The sequence below is a fragment of the Mauremys mutica genome, chromosome 15, assembly GCF_020497125.1.
Source record: "Mauremys mutica isolate MM-2020 ecotype Southern chromosome 15, ASM2049712v1, whole genome shotgun sequence".
Lineage (NCBI taxonomy): Eukaryota > Metazoa > Chordata > Testudines > Geoemydidae > Mauremys > Mauremys mutica.
Genome location: NC_059086.1, coordinates 36,640,719 through 36,663,602, shown reverse-complemented (window position 1 = coordinate 36,663,602; position 22,884 = coordinate 36,640,719). Strand labels below are relative to the sequence as shown.

The window sequence follows — 22,884 nt, the reverse complement described above, 5'->3', positions numbered from 1 at the left end:
GAACCCAGGGGTCCGGGCTCCCAGCCCCACCCCTCACCACTAGCCCCCCTTCTCCTGCCAGAGAACCCAGGGGTCCGGGCTCCCAGCCACACCCTTCCCCTGCCAGAGAACCCAGGGGTCCGGGCTCCCAGCCCCACCCCTCACCACTAGCCCCCCTTCTCCTGCCAGAGAACCCAGGGGTCCGGGCTCCCAGCCACACCCTTCCCCTGCCAGAGAACCCAGGGGTCCGGGCTCCCAGCCCCACCCCTCACCACTAGCCCCCCCTTCCCCTGCCAGAGAACCCAGGGGTCCGGGCTCCCAGCCCCACCCTGCCCCCCCTTCTCCTGCCAGAGAACCCAGGGGTCCGGGCTCCCAGCCCCCCCCCTCACCACTCCCCCCCCCTTCCCCTGCCAGAGAACCCAGGGGTCCGGGCTCGCTGCCACACCCTGCCCCCCCTTCCCCTGCCAGAGAACCCAGGAGTCCGGGCTCCCAGCCTCGCCCCCCCCCCCGAGAACCCAGGGGTCCGGGCACCCCGCCCCCCACACTAGCCCCCATCCCCTGCCAGAGAACCCAAGAGTCCGGGCTCCCAGCCCCGCCCCCTCCCCGATGGCTCACTAGTCCCGCCCCCCTGGAACTGCAGGCCCCATTCCACCAATCCCCTTCCGCCGTCGGGTCGTGGCCCCGTCCCCTCTCAGCCTATCAGCTTGCGGGATCGCAGGCTCAGCCAATGCGAGAAGGGAAGGGGCGGGGTTGTACCTTGCTCGACAGGGGAAGCTGTTCAATGAGTGCGGCTGGTGGGCGGGACATAGCGGTGAGCGACAGGGGCGGTGCTACGGAGCAGGATGTAGGGGCGGCCTCCGGAGCGTTTAGCAAGGACAACGGGCACTTGGAGGAGGGCGCTGAGGAGCCGGCCAATGGGAGCGGTGTATGGGCGTGCCCGGCCGTGACCGATAGCGGGTCTGTCCAATGGGCGCTGACAGCTGGGAGGGCCGGCTCTGAGTGGTTGCCGGCAGTCCAATGGGCGCGATGCGTGGGCGGGAATCGTCCTGAGGGATAGTGGGTCTGTCCAATGGCCGCGGTGCGTGGGCGGGACTGATCCTGAGGGATAGTGGGTCTGTCCAATGGGCGCGGTGCGTGGGCGGGACTCGTCCTGAGGGATAGCGTGTCAGTCCAATGGCCGCGGTACATGGGCGTGGCTGGTTCCGAGGGACAGTGGGTCTGTCCAATGGGCGTGGGTTCAGTTGTAAGCGGCGGGCACGGCGGCCAATAGGAGCGGCGCGGGGGCGGGCGGCGCTGGGCCGGGCCCGGAGCAGCCGGAGGAGCCGTCGCGGAGGGAAGCGGGTCCCGCAGGCGCCGCGATGCCGGCCGTGTCCAAGGGGGACGGGATGCGGGGCCTGGCGGTCTTCATCTCCGACATCCGCAACTGTGAGCGGGGGGGTCAGGGGGTGTCGGGGGGAGGGGACAGCGGGGGAGGGGGGTGTCGGGGGGGAGGGGACAGCGGGGGGAGGGGGGGTCGTGCTGACCGGGGGGCGGGGCCAGCGCGGGGAGGGCGGTGTAGGGGTGTACGGGGGGAGGGGACAGCGGGGGGAGGGGGGTGTGGGGGGGGGGGGCACAGGGGGGGGCGGGGGGTGTGGGGGTGTCAGGGGGGAGGGGACAGCGGGGGGAGGGGGGTGTCGGGGTGTCAGGGGGGAGGGGACAGCGGGGGGAGGGGGGTGTCGGGGTGTCAGGGGGGAGGGGACAGCGGGGTGAGGGGGGTGTCGGGGTGTCAGGGGGGAGGGGACAGCGGGGTGAGGGGGGTGTCGGGGTGTCAGGGGGGAGGGGACAGCGGGGGAGGGGGGTGTCGGGGTGTCAGGGGGAGGGGACAGCGGGGGGAGGGGGTGTCGGGGTGTCAGGGGGGAGGGGACAGCGGGGTGAGGGGGGTGTCGGGGTGTCAGGGGGGAGGGGACAGCGGGGGGAGGGGGTGTCGGGGTGTCAGGGGGAGGGGACAGCGGGGGGGGGGGTGTCGGGGTGTCAGGGGGGAGGGGACAGCGGGGGAGGGGGTGTCGGGGTGTCAGGGGGGAGGGGACAGCGGGGGAGGGGGTGTCGGGGTGTCAGGGGGGAGGGGACAGTGGGGGAGGGGGTGTTGGGGTGTCATGAGGGAGGGGACAGCGGGGGAGGGGGTGTTGGGGTGTCATGGGGGAGGGGACAGTGGGGGAGGGGGTGTTGGGGTGTCATGGGGGAGGGGACAGCGGGAGAGGGGCAGGGGGTGTTGGGGTGTTGGGGGGAGAGGGTGTTGGGGTGTCATGGGGATGGGTGGGGGAGGGGACAGCAGTGGGAGGGGGAGGAATGAGGTGAGATGGGGAGGGGCTGGGGAAGGGAGACCACAGCAGGGAGGGGGAAAGGGGGTGTAATGGGGGGAGGGGGGCCAGCACAGGGGGGCTGAGTAGGGTGGGGGGACGGGAGTAAAGGAGGGAGAGGGCAGGGTGGGGGCCAGGGACTGGGGCAGATGGGGGAGAGTCATGGAGGGCTCTGGAGGGAGGAGTTGGGGGCTTGCGGATAGACCAGTGGTGGGGCCCAAGTGCAGGGAAGGATGAGACTGGGGCTGTCAAGGGGGGAGGGGAAGGGGCCGTGGGGAGGGGGCTCAGGATGGGGGCAGTGTGAGTGGGGGGGGCGGGGGGAATTGGGGAGGCCACAAGGGGCGAGGGGAGACCAGGGGAGCTGAGGTGGGGGGATCAGGAGAGAGGGGAGATCGAGGTAGTGAGGGCCCCCTGAGCAGGGAGGCACTGGGGGGCTGTAAGGGGAGGGGAAGGAGGGGGACTGTTGGGGGGAGAGGCAGGGTGACGTGGGGGCCGGGTGGAGTTGGGGAGGAGGTTGGGGTCCATGGACAGGGAAGGGGCAGACACTGGAGTGTGGGGCAGGGAGGGGGGAATGGGGAGAAGAGAGAGCGTATGGGGGTGGGTCTGACAGGAGGGGCGGGGGGGATGGAGCTGACGGGGGGAGGCAGGACCCACGTGGGGGGTTGAGAAGGGGGACGGGGCCCTGGGGATTGAGGCAGAATGGACGGGCAGCTGGCAGGGGTTATGGGGAGGGGCTGTTGGGGGGGCGTTTTGGAGCCTGGCATGGGGGCAGAGCCTGCTGCTGTCCCCCCCAGAGAAGGAACAGCAGCCTGGGGCTGTGGCTATTGATGAGTATCAGGGGAGCCTGGGGGGCTCTGGAGGGGCTCCAGAGGGGCTGCGTTGCCGGGCGAGGGGCTGGGGGGGGCTGGGCCGTCTCTCGGGCCGTTGAAGAGGAGTTTCCTGTTGCCCGCGTGGCTGGGGAATGTGGCTGCAGCTGACACCCCCCCTGTCCCAAGGGGCCCCGTCTGCCCAGCCCAACACCCCACCCCCCCGAGACCAGCTGTTTACGAGGCCTCTGGCTTGGAGCTCACACGCCACATGTGTGAACGCCCCCTTCCCAGGACAGGGGGGCTCCGGAGCTGGGCCCACCCGAGTCCATCTAGCCGGGTGTCCCGGCCCCGGGCAGCACTGGGGTAACCCCCAAGGCACCATCTTTCCTCCCCGTCCCACCCCCTCGTGCCTGGCATTGGCTGCTTCGTCTCGGGCTACAAAGAAGCAGCGCTGAGGACTGGCCAGTGGCAGTGAGTTCCCCAGGCCAACCCCACGCTGGGTGGGGAAGGGGTGCTCCGGCCGTCTGCCGTCTGTCCTGGACAGTCACAGATCCACAGGGTCTGGGCTACACCCCAACTTTGGGTCAGCCTCAGGGGGGCACCCGTCAGTGCCAGAGCCCCAGGGTCCCGCTCTGCCTGCAGGGCCGTCACTGAGCCCCTGGGTGCCAGCCCCCCATGGCTCCCGGGACCTCTGCCCAGCGGCTCTGACCGAGCCAGCCGCCTGGCAGAGCCTGGTCTCCTCTGCGGGTGCCCGGTGCAGGGGTGCCCAGTGCCACTCTGCCAGGCGCCTGGGCACGGTGCAGGGAGCCAGGGCCCTCCCCCTCTGCCTGCCTGTCCGTCCCACCGGTGAGCTGCCATCTGTCTCCCAAAGCCAGTCCCAGCCACCCGACCCCTCAGGGCCCGTTGTCCCCCACCCTGCGCTGAGCTCCTGTCCTCAGCTGCTGCCTGTCCCGCCGGTCCTGGGGGCTCCCGCAGCCTGGCCGGCCCCTCCACCAAAATGGGTCGGTGTCAGCCGGTCCCACCCGGCTCTGGCTCCTGTCCTGGCTCTTGCTTGGCCCCTAGAGCAGCTGCTTAACCCTTTCCCACCCGCGGGGTAGCCACGCACAGCGCGGAGGGAAACTGAGGCAATCGCAGGCATCCTAAAAACCTTACAGAAAATTCAGGGGTGTATCCAGGACCCCACAGCCCTGCCAGCCTCAGCTCCTGGGGTATAACCCACCCCCGTGCCCCACTCCAGAGGTGGCCGCATCTCAGCACCGGGCTGTATAACGAGCCCCCCGAGTCTTTCCCAGAGCTCCTATAGGAAAGTCTGGGGATTGTGGACTGAGAGAAGGTGGGGAGGAGAGATGGCTGATGGGGCTGGATGGTGACTGGCCTTAAACTTCTGGCGGGGGGCAGGGGGCGTTAACCCCAAGAAGGGAGGGGAGATGGCAGGGGAAATATTGGGGCTGTTAGGAACCTAGTTAAACACCAGTGCAGAGACTGGGACATGGGGCCTGTCCCCTCTAGGGGGCACCAGCTCCCATCCGGCCCCAGGGTGGGGACTGGCTGGCTCAGGGGGGCAGGAAATGGGACACCGGGGGCCTGTCTTTCCCCCCTGAGTCTGTCTGTCCTTGGTGCGTCTATTTCAGGTAAAAGCAAAGAGGCCGAAATCAAGAGGATCAACAAGGAGCTGGCGAACATCCGCTCCAAGTTCAAGGGTGAGCGCGGCCCCCGCCGGGGTGGCCACATGGAGCTCTGCTGTGGGGGGTGGGACGGGGGGGACGACACCTTGGGCTGTTTCCTTCCCCTCAGCCCCTCCCCTGCCCAGGACAGCCTCCCTTATTCTCCCCCACCTCCACCGGGGATGTCCCTCCCCCCTCCAGCCACTTTACCCTGAACCTACCCCTGTGACCCCCCAGGGATGATACCTCCCTACCCTGCCTCTGTCCCTGCTTGGCCCCTCCCGGCTCTGCTTCTCCCCACCGCAGCCCCCGGCTCCCTCCCTGGCGTGTCAGTGACCCTTCTCCCTCGGGCGCCCCCCAGGGGACAAGGCCCTGGACGGCTACAGCAAGAAGAAATACGTGTGCAAACTGCTCTTCATCTTCCTGCTGGGCCATGACATTGACTTCGGGCACATGGAGGCCGTCAACCTGCTGAGCTCCAACAAGTACACGGAGAAGCAGATTGTGAGTGTGGGTGGAGCTGGGGGTGCAAGTGAGAGGAGCTGCGGTGGGGGACGGCCCTGGAAGCCTGGGGGGTGGAGTGCGAAGGGTGCTGCTGAGGTGGGGGTGGAGGGAGGGGTGGGGCTGGGAAGGGCAGAGGTGGGGATGGGGCTAGGGAGGGAGGGGCGAAGCTGGGGAGGGAAAGACGGGGGAGGGAAAAAGTGGACTTGAAAGGGGAGCTAGGGATGGAGGAGGGGGAGCTGGGGAGGGAAGGGAAGAGTGGGGCTTGGGGAGGGGGCGGAGCTGGGAGGGATGGGTGGGGCTTGGGGAGGGGGCGGAGCTGGGAGGGATGGGTGGGCTTGGGGAGAGGGCGGAGCTTGGAGGGATGGGTGGGGCTTGGGGAGGGGGCGGAGCTTGGAGGGATGGGTGGGGCTTGGGGAGGGGGCGGAGCTGGGAGGGATGGGTGGGGCTTGGGGAGGGGGCGGAGCTCATGTTCCTACTACAGTAACAGGGGGCTGAGGTCTGATTTCTGCGGGGGCCCCGGCGCCCTGGCGTCACCTGCTCCCCCCATCCCCCCCAGGGTTACCTGTTCATCTCGGTGCTGGTGAACTCCAACAGCGAGCTGATCCGCCTCATCAACAACGCCATCAAGAACGACCTGGCGAGCCGCAACCCCACCTTCATGTGCCTGGCGCTGCACTGCATCGCCAACGTGGGCAGCCGCGAGATGGCCGAGGCCTTCGCCTCCGAGGTGCCCCGCGTCCTGGTGGCCGGGTGAGCGGGGGGCCCTCGCTGGGGGGAAGGGGAGGGGAACCTCCTGCCCATCTGACCCTGCCCCCCCACAGCGACACCATGGACAGCGTCAAGCAGAGTGCGGCCCTCTGCCTCCTGCGTCTCTACAAGACCTCGCCCGACCTGGTGCCCATGGGCGAGTGGACGTCCCGCGTGGTGCACCTGCTCAACGACCAGCACATGGTACGTCCCGCCCTGACTGCCCTGCCCATCACCCGCACATGGTACGTTCCGCCACAACTGCCCCCCCAATTACAAGAACATGTTACATTCTGCCCCCCCCCAACAATGTCCACCACCAGCACATGGTATGTCCCACCTCAACTGCTCGCCTAATGACCAGCACATGGTCCATTCTGCCGTGTCCCCAATGATCAGCACATGGTTTGTCCTCTCGCAACCATCCCCCCCCCCAGCAATGACCCATGGTATGCCCCGCCCCCAATGATCGGCATGATGCATCCTGCCCCATCCTCCTCTGCTCGACCATCTGCACATGGTACGTCCTGTCCTCCCAACCGCCCTGCCCATCACCAGCACATGGTATCTCCCATCCCACCCTCTAAGGACCATCACATGGTACGTTTCACCCCAACTTCCCATGCAGTTATCCCCCAATGACCAGCACATGGTACATCCCACCCAATTGCCCCCCCCAACCAGTGCATGGTACATCCTGCCTCCCCGCCCTCTTTAAGCACTGCCACAACCCCCCCACCCCAATAAGCACTTGGTACGCCCCGCCATCCCAGGACCCCTATTGCCCCCCCAGTGGTCTGACCCCCTTCCCCCCCCGCAGGGTGTGGTCACGGCCGCCGTCAGCCTCATCACCTGCCTCTGCAAGAAGAACCCCGACGACTTCAAGACGTGCGTCTCCCTGGCCGTGTCCAGGCTGAGCCGGGTGAGCGGGGCCGGACGCCTGGGTTCCACCCTGGCTCGGGGGGTGAGGGAGGGGCCGGACGCCTGGGTTCCACCCTGGCTCGGGGGGTGAGGGAGGGGCCGGACGCCTGGGTTCCACCCTGGCTTGGGGCGTGGGAGAGGGGCCGGACGCCTGGGTTCCACCCTGGCTTGGGGCGTGGGAGAGGGGCCGGACGCCTGGGTTCCACCCTGGCTCGGGGTGCAGGGGAGGGGCCGGACGCCTGGGTTCCCTCCCCATCTCGGGGTGCGGGGGAGGGGCCGGACGCCTGGGTTCCCTCCCCAGTGCGGGCAGGGCAGCATTCGGGGTGGGGAGGGCCCATGGCTGGGGACTGACCCCTCACTGTGGCCCCTGCCCAGATCGTGTCGTCAGCCTCCACGGACCTGCAGGATTACACCTACTACTTCGTGCCGGCCCCATGGCTCTCCGTGAAACTCCTGCGCCTGCTGCAGTGCTACCCCCCGCCAGGTAGGGGGCATGACTCCCCACCCCCGCAGAGCCTCAGGAGAAAGCAGGTCGGGGGGAGAAGCCAGGACGCCTGGGTTCTCTCCCCAGCTCTGGGAGGGGAGTGGGCTCTAATGGTTAGAGGGCGGGGGGAAGCCAGGACACCTGGGTTCTCTCCCCAGCTCTGGGAGGGGAGGGGAGTCTAGGGGTTAGAGCAGGGGGGGCTGGGTGCCAGGACACCTGGGTTCTCTCCCCAGCTCTGGGAGGGAAGCAGGGTCTAGGGGTTAGGCCAGGGGCGGGGAGCCAGTATTCCGGGGGTCTCTCCGGGGTTGGTGTCTGGGCCCCACACTCCCACCCCCGTGCTCTGACCCTGCAGAGGACGCGGCGGTGAAGGGGCGGCTGGTCGAGTGCCTGGAGACCATCCTCAACAAGGCGCAGGAGCCCCCCAAGTCCAAGAAGGTTCAACATTCCAACGCGAAGAACGCCATCCTCTTCGAGGCCATCAGCCTCATCATCCACTACGACAGGTCAGCGCCCCCCAGCCCCCCTCCCTTCCAGCCCTGCCCCAGGCTCCCCCGCAGCTGCCCCTCGCCGCTGACACCCCGGTGTCCCCGCAGCGAACCCAACCTGCTGGTGCGGGCCTGTAACCAGCTGGGCCAGTTCCTGCAGCACCGGGAGACCAACCTGCGGTACCTGGCGCTGGAGAGCATGTGCACCCTGGCCAGCTCCGAGTTCTCCCATGAGGCTGTCAAGACCCACATCGAGACGGTCATCAATGCCCTCAAGGTCGGGGGGGGGGGGCTGGGGGCGGAGCTGGGCCCGGGCAGGGGCGGAGTCAGGAGGGACTCAGTGGGTGGGGCCCTGGGCGTGTCCTAGGAAGGGGAGGAGCCACAGGAGGGGTGGGGGGGAAAACAGGGGGTGCCCCGCCATTGCTGGGGCTCAGCGGGTGGGCTCCTGGGAATGTCCTAGGAGGGGGAGGAGCCAGGGCTGGGAGGGGGAAGGCCCGGGGTGCCCCCATGGGTGGCGCTGACCCCCCCACCCTGCAGACGGAGCGGGACGTCAGCGTGCGGCAGCGTGCGGCCGACCTGCTCTACGCCATGTGCGATCGCACCAACGCCAAGCAGATCGTGTCCGAGATGCTCAGCTACCTGGAGACGGCCGACTACTCCATCCGAGAGGAGATCGTGAGTGGGGCCTGATGCTGGGGCCTGGGGCTAGTGGTTAGAGCTGGGGGGGCTGGGAGCCAGGACTCCTGGGTTCTCTCCCTGGCTCTGGGAGGGGAGTGGGGTCTAGCAATTGGAGTGGGGGGCTGGGGCCGGATGCCTGGGTTCACTCTGGGAGGGTGGTGGGGTCTAGGGGTTAGAGCTGGGGGGCTGGGGCCAGATGCCTGGGTTGGCTCTGGGAGGGAAGTGGGGGGCTGGGTTCTCTCTGGGCTCTAGGAGGGGAGATGGGGTCTAGCGGTTAGAGCCGGGGGGCTGGGAGCCGGGGGGCTGGGTTCGCTCTGGGAGGGTGGTGGGGTCTAGCGGTTAGAGCCAGGGGGCTGGGGGCTGGACGCCTGGGTTCGCTCTGGGAGGGTGGTGGGGTCTAGTGGTTAGAGCTGGGGGGCTGGGGCCGGATGCCTGGGTTGGCTCTGGGAGGGAAGTGGGGGGCTGGGTTCTCTCTGGGCTCTAGGAGGGGAGATGGGGTCTAGCGGTTAGAGCTGGGGGGCTGGGAGCCGGGGGGCTGGGTTCGCTCTGGGAGGGTGGTGGGGTCTAGCGGTTAGAGCCGGGGGGCTGCGGCCGGATGCCTGGGTTCGCTCTGGGAGGGTGGTGGGATCTAGCGGTTAGAGCCGGGGGGCTGGAAGCCGGATGTCTGGGTTCTCTCTGGGAGGGTGGTGGGGTCCAGCGGTTAGAGCAGCGGGGCTGGGGCCGGATGCCTGGGTTCGCTCTGGGAGGGTGCTGGGGTCTAGCGGTTAGAGCCGGGGGGCTGGGAGCCGGGGCGCTGGGTTCGCTCTGGGAGGGTGGTGGGGTCTAGCAGAGCTGAGGGGCTGGGGCCGAATGCCTGGGTTCTCTCTGGGAGGGTGGTGGGGTCTAGCGGTTGGAGCGGGGGGCTGGGGCCGGACGCCTGGGTTCGCTCTGGGCGTGAGCCGGCCGGCGGGTGCCCCCAGGTGCTGAAGGTGGCGATCCTGGCGGAGAAGTACGCGGTGGATTACAGCTGGTACGTGGACACCATCCTCAACCTGATCCGCATCGCGGGCGACTACGTGAGCGAGGAGGTCTGGTACCGCGTCATCCAGATCGTCATCAACCGCGACGATGTCCAGGGCTACGCCGCCAAGACCGTCTTCGAGGTCAGCCTGGGGCGGGGGGAGGCAGGGCGCAGCTCCTGGGCGGGGGGGGGGGGGGGGGGAGGCAGGGCGCAGCTCCTGGGCGGGGGGGGGGGGGGGGGAGGCAGGGCGCAGCTCCTGGGCGGGGGGGGGAGGCAGGGCGTGCTGGGGGAACGGGGGTAGGAGGGATGGGACGGTGGGGGAGGGCAGAGGTGCTGGGAAAGGGCGGGGGGCATTGGGGGATGGGGCGCTGAGGGCGGTGGGGGAAGGGATGGAGGGAGGGCGGGGGGTGCTGGGGGCAGGGCTGTAGGGGAGGTGGGGGGATGGGGCGCTGAGGGAGGTGGGGGGGGATGGGGGGACAGTAGCCACCAGCTGCTGTACCCCTTGGCTCAGGCTTGCCCAGGACCCCCCGGTCCCTGCGTTGTCCGCCCCCCCCCCGGTTCCCCCCATTCCCCCCACTCAGGCGTCGCTCCCCAGCCCCCCTCCCTTTGCCGTTTCTGGCCCTTTGGGAGCTGCTGCCCCAGGCCGTGGGTCCCCCCAGCTTGGGCCCGCCTGACCCCTCCCCCTCTCCTCCCCCTCCCCAGGCCCTGCAGGCTCCCGCCTGCCACGAGAACATGGTGAAGGTCGGGGGCTACATCCTGGGGGAGTTCGGGAACCTCATCGCCGGAGACCCCCGCTCCAGGTACGGCCGGGGGGGCCCTGGGGCTGGGGTGGGGGGAGGCCCTGGGGCTGGCGGGAGGAGCTGGGGGGGGCTCTCGGGTGCCCCCCCAGCCCGTGCTGACCCCTCCCCGGTGCCCGCAGCCCCCTGGTGCAGTTCAACCTGCTGCACTCCAAGTTCCACCTGTGCAGCGTGGCCACCCGGGCCCTGCTCCTCTCCACCTACATCAAGTTCATCAACCTCTTCCCCGAGACCAAGGGCACCATCCAGGAGGTGCTGCGCTCCGACAGCCAGATCCGCAACGCCGACGTGGAGCTGCAGCAGCGGGCCGTGGAGTACCTGAAACTCAGCTCCATCGCCAGCACCGACGTCCTGGTGAGAGCGGGGGGGCGTCCGGCCCCGGGGCAGGGAGTGGGACACGGGGCCTGTCCCCTCCCGGGGGCGCAGGCCCTGATCCGGCCCCAGGGCAGGGACTGGCTGGCTCGGGGGGGCAGGGAATGGGGCAGGGGCCTGTCCCCTCCAGGGGCGCCAGCCGGGACCCAGCCCCTCTCTCCCGCCAGGCGACGGTGCTGGAGGAGATGCCGCCCTTCCCGGAGCGCGAGTCGTCCATCCTGGCCAAGCTGAAGAAGAAGAAGGGGCCCGGGGCCGGCAGCGAGCTGGACGAGGGGAAGAAGGAGCCCGGGGCGGAGCTCAACGGGGGGGTGGAGCCCACGGCCAGCACCACCGTGAGTCCCCCGCAAGCCCCCCAAACCCGCGTTTCTCCTCCCGGCTCTGAGCATCAGCCGGGAGGCCTGGGGCCTCGGCCGGCCGTGGGGCGGGGGGGCAGCCGGGAGGCCTGGGGCCTCGGCCGGCCGTGGGGCGGGGGGGCAGCCGGGAGGCCCGGGGCCTCGGCCGGCCGTGGGGCGGGAGTGGGGCCTGTCGGGGGGAGCCAGGAAGCCTGGGGTGCCTGGTACGTCTCAGTCACCCAGCACCAGCAGGAGGCGCCCCGCAGGTGGGAGTGGCCCCCCCGGCAGGATTGGCTCTGCCCCCCCCACCCCGTTTCCTCGGCCGGGCGATCTCACTCTCCCCCCCTTGGCCCCCGCAGTCCACCCCCTCGCCGTCGGCTGACCTGCTGGGGCTCCGGGCGGCCCCCCCCGCCAGCTCCGCCGCCCCCACCAGCGCCGGGAACCTGCTGGTGGACGTCTTCTCCGACAACACCTCAGCCACGCCGGGCCTGGCTCCTGGCACCGAGGACAACTTCCTTAGGTGAGGGGGGCCCCGGGCGCCGGCTCCCATCCGGCCTAGGGCGGGGACTGGCTGGCTCAGGGGGGCAGGGAATGGGGTGTGGGGCCTGTCCCCTCTAGGGGGCGCCGGTTGAGCCCCTCACTCCCAGTTGGCACTTTCTGTGCATCAAGTTGTTGGCTGGGGGGCTGGTGTTCACGTGTCTCTGGCCTGGGGGGATGTATGTGGGGGGGGGTGTCGGTCTGTGTCTCTGGCCTGGGGGGGGGGCAGTATGGGGGGTGGTATCGGTCTGTGTCTAAGGCCGGCGGGGGATGTATGTGGGGGGGGGTGTCGGTCTGTGTCTCTGGCCTGGGGGGATGTATGTGTGGGGAGGGTCGGTCTGTGTCTCTGGCCTGGGGGGGGGGGATGTATGTGGGGGGGTGTCGGTCTGTCTCTCTGGCCTGGGGGGGGGATGTATGTGGGGGGGTGTCGGTCTGTGTCTCTGGCCTGGGGGGGGGGATGTATGTGGGGGGGTGTCGGTCTGTGTCTCTGGCCTGGGGGGGATGTATGTGTGTGGGGGGGTCGGTCTGTGTCTCTGGCCTGGGGGGATGTGTGTGGGGGGGGTCGGTCTGTGTCTCTGGCCTGGGGGTGGGGATGTGTGTGGGGGGGGTCGGGAAGGGTCTCTTGCCAGGGGGGGGGGATGTATGTGGGGAGGGTGCGTCTATCTCTGGCCTGGGGGGGGGGATGGATGTGGGGGGAGGGTCGGTCTGTGTCTCTGGCCTGGGGGGTGGGGGATGTATGTGGGGGGAGGGTCGGTCTGTGTCTCTGGCCTGGGGGGATGTATGTGTGGGGGGGGTCGGTCGGTCTGTGTCTCTGGCCGGGGGGGATGTATGGGGGGGGGTGTCGGTCTGTGTCTCAGGCCTGCGGGGAATGTATGTGGGGGGGTGTGTCGGTATGTCTCTCTGGACTGGGGGGGATGTATGTGGGGGGGGGGGTCGGTCTGTGTCTCTGGCCTGGGGGGGGGATGTATGTGGGGGGTGACGGTCTGTGTCTCTGGCCTGGGGGGGGGATGTATGTGGGGGGTGTCGGTCTGTGTCTCTGGCCTGCGGGGGATGTATGTGGGGGGGTGTCAGTCTGTGTCTCTGGACAGGGGGGGGATGTGTGTGTGGGGGTGTCAGTCGGTGTCTCTGAGGGGGGGATGTATGTGGGGGGGTCAGTCTGTGTCTCTGGCCTGGGGGGGAGGTAGGTGGGGGGGTGTCGGTCTGTGTCTCTGGCCTGGGGGGATGTATGTCGGGGGGGGGGGTCGGTCTGTCTCTCTGGCCTGGGGGGGTCGGTGTGTGTCTCTGGCCTGGGGGGGATGTATGTGGGGGGGGGTGTCGGTCTGTGTCTCTGGCCTGGGGGGGGTGTATGTCGGGGGAGTCGGTCTGTGTCTCTGGCCTGGGGGGATGTATGTGGGGGGGTGTCGGTCTGTGTCTCTGGCCTGGGGGGATGTATGTGTGGGGGGGGGGTCGGTCTGTGTCTCTGGCCTGGGGGGGATGTATGTGGGGGGGGTGTCGATCTGTGTCTCTGGCCTGGGGGGGATGTATGTGGGGGGGGTCGGTCTGTGTCTCTGGCCTGGGGGGGGGGGATGTATGTGGGGGGGTGTCGGTCGGTGTCTATGGCCTGGGGGGGGGGATGTATGGGGGGGGGTGTCGGTCTGTGTCTCTGGCCTGGGGGGGGGGGATGTATGTGGGGGGGGTGTCGGTCTGTGTCTCTGGCCTGGGGGGGGGATGTATGTGGGGGGGGTGTCGGTCTGTGTCTCTGGCCTGGGGGGGGGATGTATGTGGGGGGGGTGTCGGTCTGTGTCTCTGGCCTGCGGGGGGATGTATGTGGGGGGGGTCGGTCTGTCTCTCTGGCCTGGGGGGGGGATGTATGTGGGGGGGTCGGTCTGTGTCTCTGGCCTGCGGGGGGATGTATGTGGGGGGGGTCGGTCTGTGTCTCTGGCCTGGGGGGGGATGTATGTGGGGGGGGGTCGGTCTGTGTCTCTGGCCTGGGGGGGGTGTATGTGTGGGGTGGGGTTGGTCTCTCTCTCCTGCTGCCCTGGGATTGGGTGACCCTCGTGGCTCCGGCTGCTGCTCTGTGATTGGATGATGCAGTGACTTGGCGCCGGACACCTGGGTTCCCTCCCCAGCTTCGGGAAGGAAGTGGGGGCTAATGGTTTGGTGGCGGGAGGGCTGGGAGCCAGGACTCCTGGGTTCTCTCCCCAGTCCTATCCCTGCCTGCCTTGCTCTGACCCCTGCGTGTCCCGTGCTGCGTCCGTCTGTCCGGGAACTAACCTTGCACCTGCTCCGTCTTCTGGTGACTTGTCTTCTCTGCTTTCTCCCTGGCCCCCCGCTGCCCCCCCCCACTGCTGCCCCCCCAGCTCGGGAACAGCTGCTTCCTCCGATGACCCTGCTTTGCCCATCTCTGAAGCTGATGAGCTGCTCAACAAGTAAGAGACCGCGGGGGTGGGGCTGGGCCCCGGACGCCTGGGTCCCTGGGGCGGGGCAGTCCTGGGTAGGTGCACTGCTGCCAGGTGGGAGCAGCCCCCCGTGCAATCTCTCTGCTCCCCCCTCCGGGGTGTCAGCATGTGGTATTGGGGTGTCTCTCGCTTGCCTGTCGCACGCTGACCCCCCCCCGTGCCAGCTCTCACGACTGCGACTCCTGTCTGCCCCTTGTTGCCTCGGGGGGGGGGTCGGAGGTCAGACTTCGGGGGATGAAGCTCTCGGGTCCTGTGGCCACCGGTATCGTGAGTTTGCTTGTCACACAGGCAGGCTCCTGTCAGCCACAGATGCTGGGGCTGCGGGGCGGGAGCGAGGGGCACCGGCAGAGCTATGGGAGGGGGCTGCGGGGCGGGAGTGAGGGGCACCGGCAGAGCTGGGGGGTGGGGGCTGCGGGGTGGGAGCGAGGGGCACCGGCGGGGGTGGGGGCTGCGGGGCGGGAGTGAGGGGCACCGGCAGAGCTATGGGGGGGGCTGCGGGGCGGGCGTGAGGGGCACCGGCAGGGCTATGGGAGGGGGGCTGCGGGGTGGGAGTGAGGGGCACCGGCAGAGCTATGGGAGGGGGCTGCGGGGCGGGAGTGAGTGAGGGGCACCGGCAGAGCTATGGGGGTGGGGGCTGTGGGGGGGGAGTGAGGGGCACCGGCAGGGCTATGGGAGGGGGCTGCGGGGCGGGAGTGAGGGGCACCGGCAGGGCTAACGGAGCGGGCTGCGGGGCGGGAGTGAGGGGCACCGGCAGGGCTATGGGCGGGGGCTGCGGGGCGGGAGTGAGGGGCACCGGCAGGGTGGGGGGGGGGGTGTGGGGCGGGAGTGAGGGGCACCGGCAGGGCTATGGGGGGGGCTGTGGGGCGGGAGTGAGGGGCACCGGCAGGGCTATGGGGGGGGGCTGTGGGGCGGGAGTGAGGGGCACCGGCAGGGCTTAGCTCACTGCTCCCGTCCCCCCGTGGCAGGTTCGTGTGTAAGAATAACGGGGTGCTCTTCGAGAACCAGCTGCTGCAGATCGGGGTGAAATCCGAGTTCCGGCAGAACCTGGGTGAGTGAGGGGGGGGGCGGGCGCCGGCCGGATGGGGTGTTGGGGGGGTTATCGCCCTATGTCTTTCTGGGGTGGGGGGCGGTGGGAAGTTTGTGAGGTGGGGGCTGTCTGGCCAGGCCAGGCAGGTGGTGTGAGGGGGAGGTTTTGGAGGCCTTTTCTCCACCGCTGCTCTCCCAGGCCGGGAGGGGTTGGGTGTCGGTACGGGGCGGCCGGGAGGGCCTCTGGGGAGATTGGTGGGGGGTGGGAAGGGAGACGCGGCAGGGCCAGGAGGGGTTCTGGGGGGATGTAGGCGTGGGGGGGCTGGGAGGGGCTCTGGGGGTGGGAGGGGCTCTGGGGAGGGTGGTGACGTGGACGCGGCAGGGCCAGGAGGGGTTCTGGGGGGATGTAGGCGTGGGGGGGTTGGGCGTGGGGGGGTGGGAGGGGCTCTGGGGAGGTGGGAGGGGCTCTGGGAGGGTGGTGACGTGGACGCGGCAGGGCCAGGAGGGGTTCTGGGGGGATGTAGGCGTGGGGGGGTTGGGCGTGGGGGGGTGGGAGGGGCTCTGGGAGGATGGTGACGTAGACGCGGCAGGGCCAGGAGGGGTTCTGGGGGGATGTAGGTGTGGGGGGGGCTGAGAGGAGGTCTAGGGGGGCAGGAAGCGCTGTGGGGGTCTGGTCCTCTCACCCGCTGCCGTTCCAGGCCGGATGTACCTGTTCTACGGGAACAAGACGTCGGTTCAGTTCCAGAGCTTCACTCCGACCGTCACCTACCCTGGCGAGCTGCAGAGCCATATCCTGCCGTGGGGGGGGCGGGGGGCGGGATCTGAGGGGGGGAGATCTGGGGAGCGCGGGGGATCCAGGGGACCCGGGAGCAAGAAAAGAGGGCGGATTGGCGGGGAGGGGGTCCCGGGAGCGGGCACAGGGGGACCCCGGCCTGTCTGTAGTGGGCACCCAGCTGAACATCCGGACGAAGGCCGTGGAGGGCGGTGGGGGGGGATCCGGGGGGGCACAGGGGGACCCCGGCCCGTCCTTAGCGGGCGCACAGCTGAACATCCAGACGAAGGCCGTGGAGGGCGGTGGGGGGGGATCTGGGGGGACGATCTGGCGGTGGGGGGGGTCCGGGGGGGCACAGGGGGACCCCGGCCCGTCCTTAGCGGGCGCACAGCTGAACATCCAGGCGAAGGCCGTGGAGCCGCTGGTGGAGGGGGGGGGGGATCTGGCGGGGGAGGGGGGGTCCGGGGGGGCACAGGGGGACCCCGGCCCGTCCTTAGCGGGCGCACAGCTGAACATCCAGACGAAGGCCGTGGAGCCGCTGGTGGAGGGGGGGGGGATCTGGCGGTGGGGGGGTCCGGGGGGGCACAGGGGGACCCCGGCCCGTCCTTAGCGGGCGCACAGCTGAACATCCAGGCGAAGGCCGTGGAGCCGCTGGTGGAGGGGGGGGGGATCTGGCGGTGGGGGGGGTCCGGAGGGACCTGGGGGGGGCACAAGGGGACCCCGGCCCGTCCTTAGCGGGCGCACAGCTGAACATCCAGGCGAAGGCTGTGGAGCCGCTGGTGGAGGGCGGTGGGGGGGGGGGATCTGGCGGTGGGGGGGGGTCTGGGGGGGCACAGGGGGACCCCGGCCCGTCCTTAGCGGGCGCACAGCTGAACATCCAGGCGAAGGCCGTGGAGCCGCTGGTGGAGGGGGGGGGGGATCGGGCGGTGGGGGGCGGTCCGGGGGGGCACAGGGGGACCCCGGCCCGTCCTTAGCGGGCGCACAGCTGAACATCCAGGCGAAGGCCGTGGAGCCGCTGGTGGGGGGGGGGATCTGGCGGGGGGGGGGGGCCGGGGGGGCGCAGGGGGGCCCCGGCCGTCCTTAGCGGGCGCACAGCTGAACATCCAGGCGAAGCCGTGGAGCCGCTGGTGGGGGGGGGGGATCTGGCGGGTGGGGGGGTCCGGGGGGGCACAGGGGGACCCCGGCCCGTCCTTAGCGGGCGCACAGCTGAACATCCAGGCGAAGGCCGTGGAGCCGCTGGTGGAGGGGGGGGGATCTGGCGGTGGGGGGGGCCGGGGGGGCCCAGGGGGACCCGGCCCGTCCTTAGCGGGGCGCACAGCTGAACATCCAGGCGAGGGCCGTGGAGCCGCTGGTGGAGGGGGGGGGATCTGGCGGTGGGGGGTCCGGGGGGGCACAGGGGGACCCCGGCCCGTCCTTAGCGGGCGCACAGCTGAACATCCAGGCGAAGGCCGTGGAGCCGCTGGTGGAGGGGGGGGGATCTGGCGGTGGGGGGGTCCGGGGGGGCACAGGGGGACCCCGGCCCGTCCTTAGCGGGCGCACAGCTGAACATCCAGGCGAAGGCCGTGGAGCCGCTGGTGGAGGGGGGGGGATCTGGCGTGTGGGGGGGCCGGGGGGGCACAGGGGGACCCCGGCCCGTCCTTAGCGGGCGCACAGCTGAACATCCAGGCGAGGGCCGTGGAGCCGCTGGTGGAGGGGGGGGGATCTGGCGGTGGGGGGGTCCGGGGGGGCACAGGGGGACCCCGGCCCGTCCTTAGCGGGCGCACAGCTGAACATCCAGGCGAAGGCCGTGGAGCCGCTGGTGGAGGGGGGGGGGATCGGGCGGTGGGGGGGGGACGGGGGGGCACAGGGGGACCCCGGCCCGTCCTTAGCGGGCGCACAGCTGAACATCCAGACGAAGGCCGTGGAGGGCGGTGGGGGGGGATCTGGGGGGACGATCTGGCGGTGGGGGGGGTCCGGGGGGGCACAGGGGGACCCCGGCCCGTCCTTAGCGGGCGCACAGCTGAACATCCAGGCGAAGGCCGTGGAGCCGCTGGTGGAGGGGGGGGGGATCTGGCGGTGGGGGGGTCCGGGGGGGCACAGGGGGACCCCGGCCCGTCCTTAGCGGGCGCACAGCTGAACATCCAGGCGAGGGCCGTGGAGCCGCTGGTGGAGGGGGGGGGATCTGGCGGTGGGGGGGTCCGGGGGGGCACAGGGGGACCCCGGCCCGTCCTTAGCGGGTGCACAGCTGAACATCCAGACGAAGGCCGTGGACCCGCTGGTGGAGGGGGGGGGATCTGGCGGTGGGGGGGGATCTGGGGGGGCACAGGGGGACCCCGGCCCGTCCTTAGCGGGCGCACAGCTGAACATCCAGACGAAGGCCGTGGAGGGCGGTGGGGGGGGATCTGGGGGGACGATCTGGCGGTGGGGGGGGTCCGGGGGGGCACAGGGGGACCCCGGCCCGTCCTTAGCGGGCGCACAGCTGAACATCCAGGCGAGGGCCGTGGAGCCGCTGGTGGAGGGCGGCGCCCAGGTGCAGCAGGTGCTGAACATCGAGTGTCTGAGCGACTTCACCCTGGCCCCCCTGCTCAACATCAAGTTCAGGTAGCGCCCGCCCTGCCCCCGCCGCGGGGGGGGAGCTGGGGGACGGGGGGGGGTCAGTGTCTAGGGGGAGGAGCCTGGGACAGGAGTGTCTTAGGCTGGGGGAGGGGGGTGCTGGAGCGAGTCCCCGGGGGCTGGGTGTATTGCAGGGGCTGTCGGGGGAGGGGCTGCCCCCCTGACGGCTCCCCTCCCCCCAGGTATGGGGGCACCCTGCAGAGCATCACCCTCAAGCTGCCCGTCACCCTGAACAAGTTCTTCCAGGCCACCGAGATGCTGTCGCAGGATTTCTTCCAGCGCTGGAAGCAGCTCAGCCAGTACGTGGGGGGGGGGGGTGTCAGGCAGATCGGGGGGGGGGTCAGGGGGGACTGACAGGCAGGGGGCAGCCAGTCTGCGGGGGGGGGGTCTGGTGGGGTGGGCAGGAGACAGACAGACATCGTGGGGGGGGTTAGGGTTAGGCTCCAGTAATTTTTAGCCCCCCATATGGCGCCGGGAGGGGGAGGCGGGTCACAGGAAGCCCATTGCGGGGGAGGCTGGAGGCTGGAGTGGGGTGGGGGGTGGGAAATGCATCATCTGATACCCCCAACCCCCCCGCAGGCCTCAGCAGGAAGCCCAGAAGATCTTCAAAGCAAATCACCCCATGGACTCCGAGGTGACCAAGGCCAAGGTGAGGGGCTGGGTGGGGGTCAGCGGGTGGGGGGCTGGGAGCCAGGATGCCTGGGTTCCCTTTCTGGGAGGGGAGTGGGGACTAGTGGTTAGAGCTGGAGTTCTGAGCATCAGGACTCCTGGGTTCTCTTTGCGGTTGTGACTCCCTGGGGCTATGGTGGGGGGCAGCAGCCCCCCAGAGGGACCCCCCAACACCTCTGTATAAATCCATGGCACACCCACATCTGGAATACTGCGTGCAGATGTGCTCAGCCCATCTCAAAAAAGATCTATTGGAAAAGGTTCTGAAAAGGGCAACGAAACTGATGAGGGGTATGAAGCATCTGCTGCGTGTGGAGAGATTAATAAAACGGGGACTTTTCAGCTTGGAAGAGAGACGCCGAAGGGGGGGGTGACAGAGCTCTATAAAATCATGCCTGGGGCGGGGAAAGTGAATCAGGACGTGTTGTTTACTCCTCATAACACAAGAAGCAGGAGGCACCCAATGAAATGAACCCGGCAGCAGGTTTAACACAAACACAAGGAAGAATTTCTTCACACGACGCACAGTCGGCCTGTGGAACTCCCTGCCGCAGGATGCCGTGAAGACCAAGACTAGAATAGGGTTCAGAAAAGACCTGGCCAGGTCCAGCGGTGGCCATTAGCCAGGCTGGGCAGGGATGGGGTCCCAGGCCTCTGTTTGCCGGGAGCTGGGGATGGGTCACTCGACGATCCCCTGTGCTGTTCGGTCCCTCGGGGGCGGCTGCCGGCAGACAGGACACTGGGCTGGACGGGCCTTTGGTCCAACCCAGTCTGGCCGCTCTGATGTTCCCACCCCTGGCGTCTCCCCAGCTCCTGGGCTTTGGCTGCGCCCTGCTGGACAAGGTGGACCCCAACCCCGATAACTACGTAGGCGCCGGCATCATCCAGACCAAGTCGCTGCAAGTCGGCTGCCTCCTGCGGCTGGAGCCCAACGCCCAGGCCCAGGTGAGGGGGGGCCCAGACGCTTGGGTCCGGGCAGGCAGGTAGAGCGGGGCGGGGAGGAGCTGGCAACCAGGACGCCAGGGTTCTCTACTGGCTGTGGGAGGGGAGTGGGGGCTAGTGGTTTGGGGTAGCGTTGCAGATTTGGGTTTTAGGTTGGGCTGTCAAACGATTATAAAAATCAATCGTGCTGTTAACAGAATCCCATTTATTTCAATATTTTTGGCTGTTTTCTACGTTTTCAAATATATTGATTTCAGTTACAACCCAGAATACAGCATGTACAGGGATAACTTTCTATTTGTCTGCTTACAAGTATTTGCACTGTAAAAAAGCAAAAGAAATTGTAGTTTTCAATTCAGCTCAGGCAAGTTCTGTCCTGTGAGCCCTTTGTCGTGAAAGTGCAACTTACAAATGTAGAATTATGTACAAAAAAAACAACTGCATTCAAAAATGTCAAACTTTAGAGCCTAAAAGTCCACTCAGTCCTATTACTTGGTCAGCCAATCGCTCAGAAAAACAAGTTTGTTCACATTTACAGGAGATGCTGCTGGCTTCTTATTTACAGTGTTACCTGAAAGTGAGAACAGGTGTTCACGTGGCACCGTTGTAGCCAGCGTCACAAGATATTTACGTGTTAGATGTGCAAAAGATTAATGTCCCTTCATCTTCAACCACCACTGCAGGGGACATGTGTCCATGCTGATGACGGGTTCTGCTCGATAACGATCCAAAGCAGAGCGGACCAACGTAGGTTCATTTTCATTGTCTGAGTCAGATGCCACCAGCAGAAGGTTAATTTTCATTTTTGGTGGTTTGGGTTCTGTCGTTTCCGCATCGGAGTGTTGCTGTTTTAAGACTTCTGAAAGCATCTCCACACCCTGTCCAGATCGGATTTTGGACCTCACTTCCGATTCTTAAACCTTGGGTCAAGTGCTGTAGCGATCTTCAGAAATCTCGCATTGGTACCTTCTTTGCATTTGGCAAATCAGCAGTGAAAATGTTCTTGAAACGAACATGTGCTGGGTCATCATCCACGACCGCTATAACATGAAATATATGGCAGAATGCGGGTAAAACAGAGCAGGGGACGTACAATTCTCCTCCAAGACGTTCAATCACAAATTTAATTAACACATTTTTTAACGAGCGTCGTCTGCATGGAAGCATGTCCTCTGGAATGGTGGCCGAAGCATGAAGGGGCGTGCGAATGTTGAGCACATCTGGCACATAAATACCTTGCAATGCCGGCTACAAAAGTGCCTTGCGAACGCCTGGTCTCACTTTCAGGTGACATTGTACATAAGGAGCTGGCAGCATCATCTCCTGTAAATGTGAACAAACTTGTTTGCCTGAGTGATTGGCTGACCAAGAAGTAGGACTGAGTGGACTCGTAGGCGCTGAAGTTTTACATTTGGTTTGTTTTTGAGTGCGGTTATGTAACAAAACAAAATAAAACATCTACATTTGTAAGTTGCACTTTCACGACAGAGATTGCACGACAGTACTTGTGTGAGGAACTGAAAAATTCTATTTCTTTATCATTTTTACAGTGCAAATATTTGTAATAAACAATCTGCACTTTGATTTCAGTTACAACCCAGAATACAATAGATTGGAAAATGCAGAAAAACATCCAAGCTATTGAATACGTTTCCGTTGGATTCTAGGGTTTAACAGTGCGATTAAAACTGCAGTTGATTTTGAAAATCGTGATTAATTTTTTGTGAGTTAATCGTGTGAGTTAACTGCGATTAATCGACAGGCCTAGTTTTGGGGTGGGGTCAGGGGCTGTGGTATAGGGTGGGGGGTAGAGGGGAGGTTTGGGGGGCTGTAGGGAAGTTTGGGGGCTGTGTTGTGGGAGGGGGTTTGGGGGCTGCGGGGCGGAGCCTGAGGGGCGAGTGGGGGCTGCGGGGCGGAGCCTGAGGGGTGAGTGGGGGCTGCGGGGCGGGGCCTGAGGGGCGAGTGGGGGTACCGCCTGACGCTGCTCTCCCTCCCCCCCTCCCCCCCCCAGATGTACCGCCTGACGCTGCGCACCAGCCGGGAGCCCGTCTCGCGGCACCTCTGCGGGCTGCTGGCCGAGCAGTTCTGAGTCCGGGGCTGCGGCCAGCTCTGGGGGGCGTCTGCATCGAGCCCCCGCCCCGTCCTGTCGTCGTGGTAACCGTGTTCTCATTGCCTGGCCCGTGGGGGCCCAGCGCTTCGGACGGACCAAGGGGGGCCCCCCGGCGAGGCCCCCGCTTCCCCCAGGAGGGGCCCTCGGGAGCTGCCTGGGGGGGGGGCAGCTCGCGCCCCTGGCTCCTGGGTTAGTCGGGTTGCCCCCATTCTCTGGCCCTGGAGGGGCTGGAGTGTGTCTGTTTACACTAAGCCCCCCCCTTGTGAGCTCTGTGCCCCCTAAGTCCCCCCCACCTGCACAAAGAGGGAGGGAACTCAGAGGGGGGGAGCTGGGCTGCCCCACCCTGGCAGCTCAGAGCAGCTGGGGTGGCTGCAAATGGCCCCCCCCCAGCCCTGACCCCCTCAACCTGGGGCTGGACCATGGGTGGGGGAGGTGTGGGGGCTGCCCTCCCCCCCAAAAGGGAAGATGTTACACAAAGGGGGGGGGCTGCCTCTCCCCCCCATGTGGGACCCAGCCCCTCTTGGCCTGAGCCCCACCGGGGGGGGGGGGGCAGTGGTGGGGAGGACCATGTGACTTGCCGTTCTAGGTGTTTCTAGCGTCCCGTCGTCTGCGGAGCCGAGCGCGTGTGTCGACCTCCATGTGACTGTAATAAACGGGGGGTCGCCCCCCCATGCCACCCCAGCCGCCTCC

General features: G+C 67.6%; 1 protein-coding gene across 2 annotated transcripts; it reads left to right on the top strand.

Annotated features, from left to right (window-relative positions):
• The first annotated feature begins 1,271 nt into the window (after positions 1-1,271).
• On the top strand, positions 1,272-22,875 carry AP2A1 (adaptor related protein complex 2 subunit alpha 1). 2 transcript variants are annotated; one of them, XM_044988184.1, is made up of 23 exons: positions 1,272-1,404; positions 4,756-4,824; positions 5,150-5,292; positions 5,849-6,042; positions 6,114-6,243; positions 6,860-6,961; positions 7,336-7,444; positions 7,797-7,947; positions 8,038-8,206; positions 8,467-8,604; positions 9,567-9,749; positions 10,310-10,407; positions 10,527-10,758; positions 10,944-11,108; positions 11,468-11,628; positions 13,985-14,053; positions 15,049-15,131; positions 15,808-15,897; positions 18,338-18,461; positions 18,656-18,772; positions 19,053-19,122; positions 19,953-20,087; positions 22,096-22,875. In XM_044988184.1, the coding sequence occupies exons 1-23, from the start codon at positions 1,338-1,340 to the stop codon at positions 22,171-22,173; spliced, it is 2,877 nt and encodes a 958-aa protein (XP_044844119.1). In that variant the 5' UTR covers positions 1,272-1,337; the 3' UTR covers positions 22,174-22,875. The 2 variants fall into 2 exon arrangements, with proteins under 2 accessions (XP_044844119.1, XP_044844118.1); XM_044988183.1 differs by lacking the exon at positions 13,985-14,053.
• Positions 22,876-22,884: the final 9 nt, after the last annotated feature.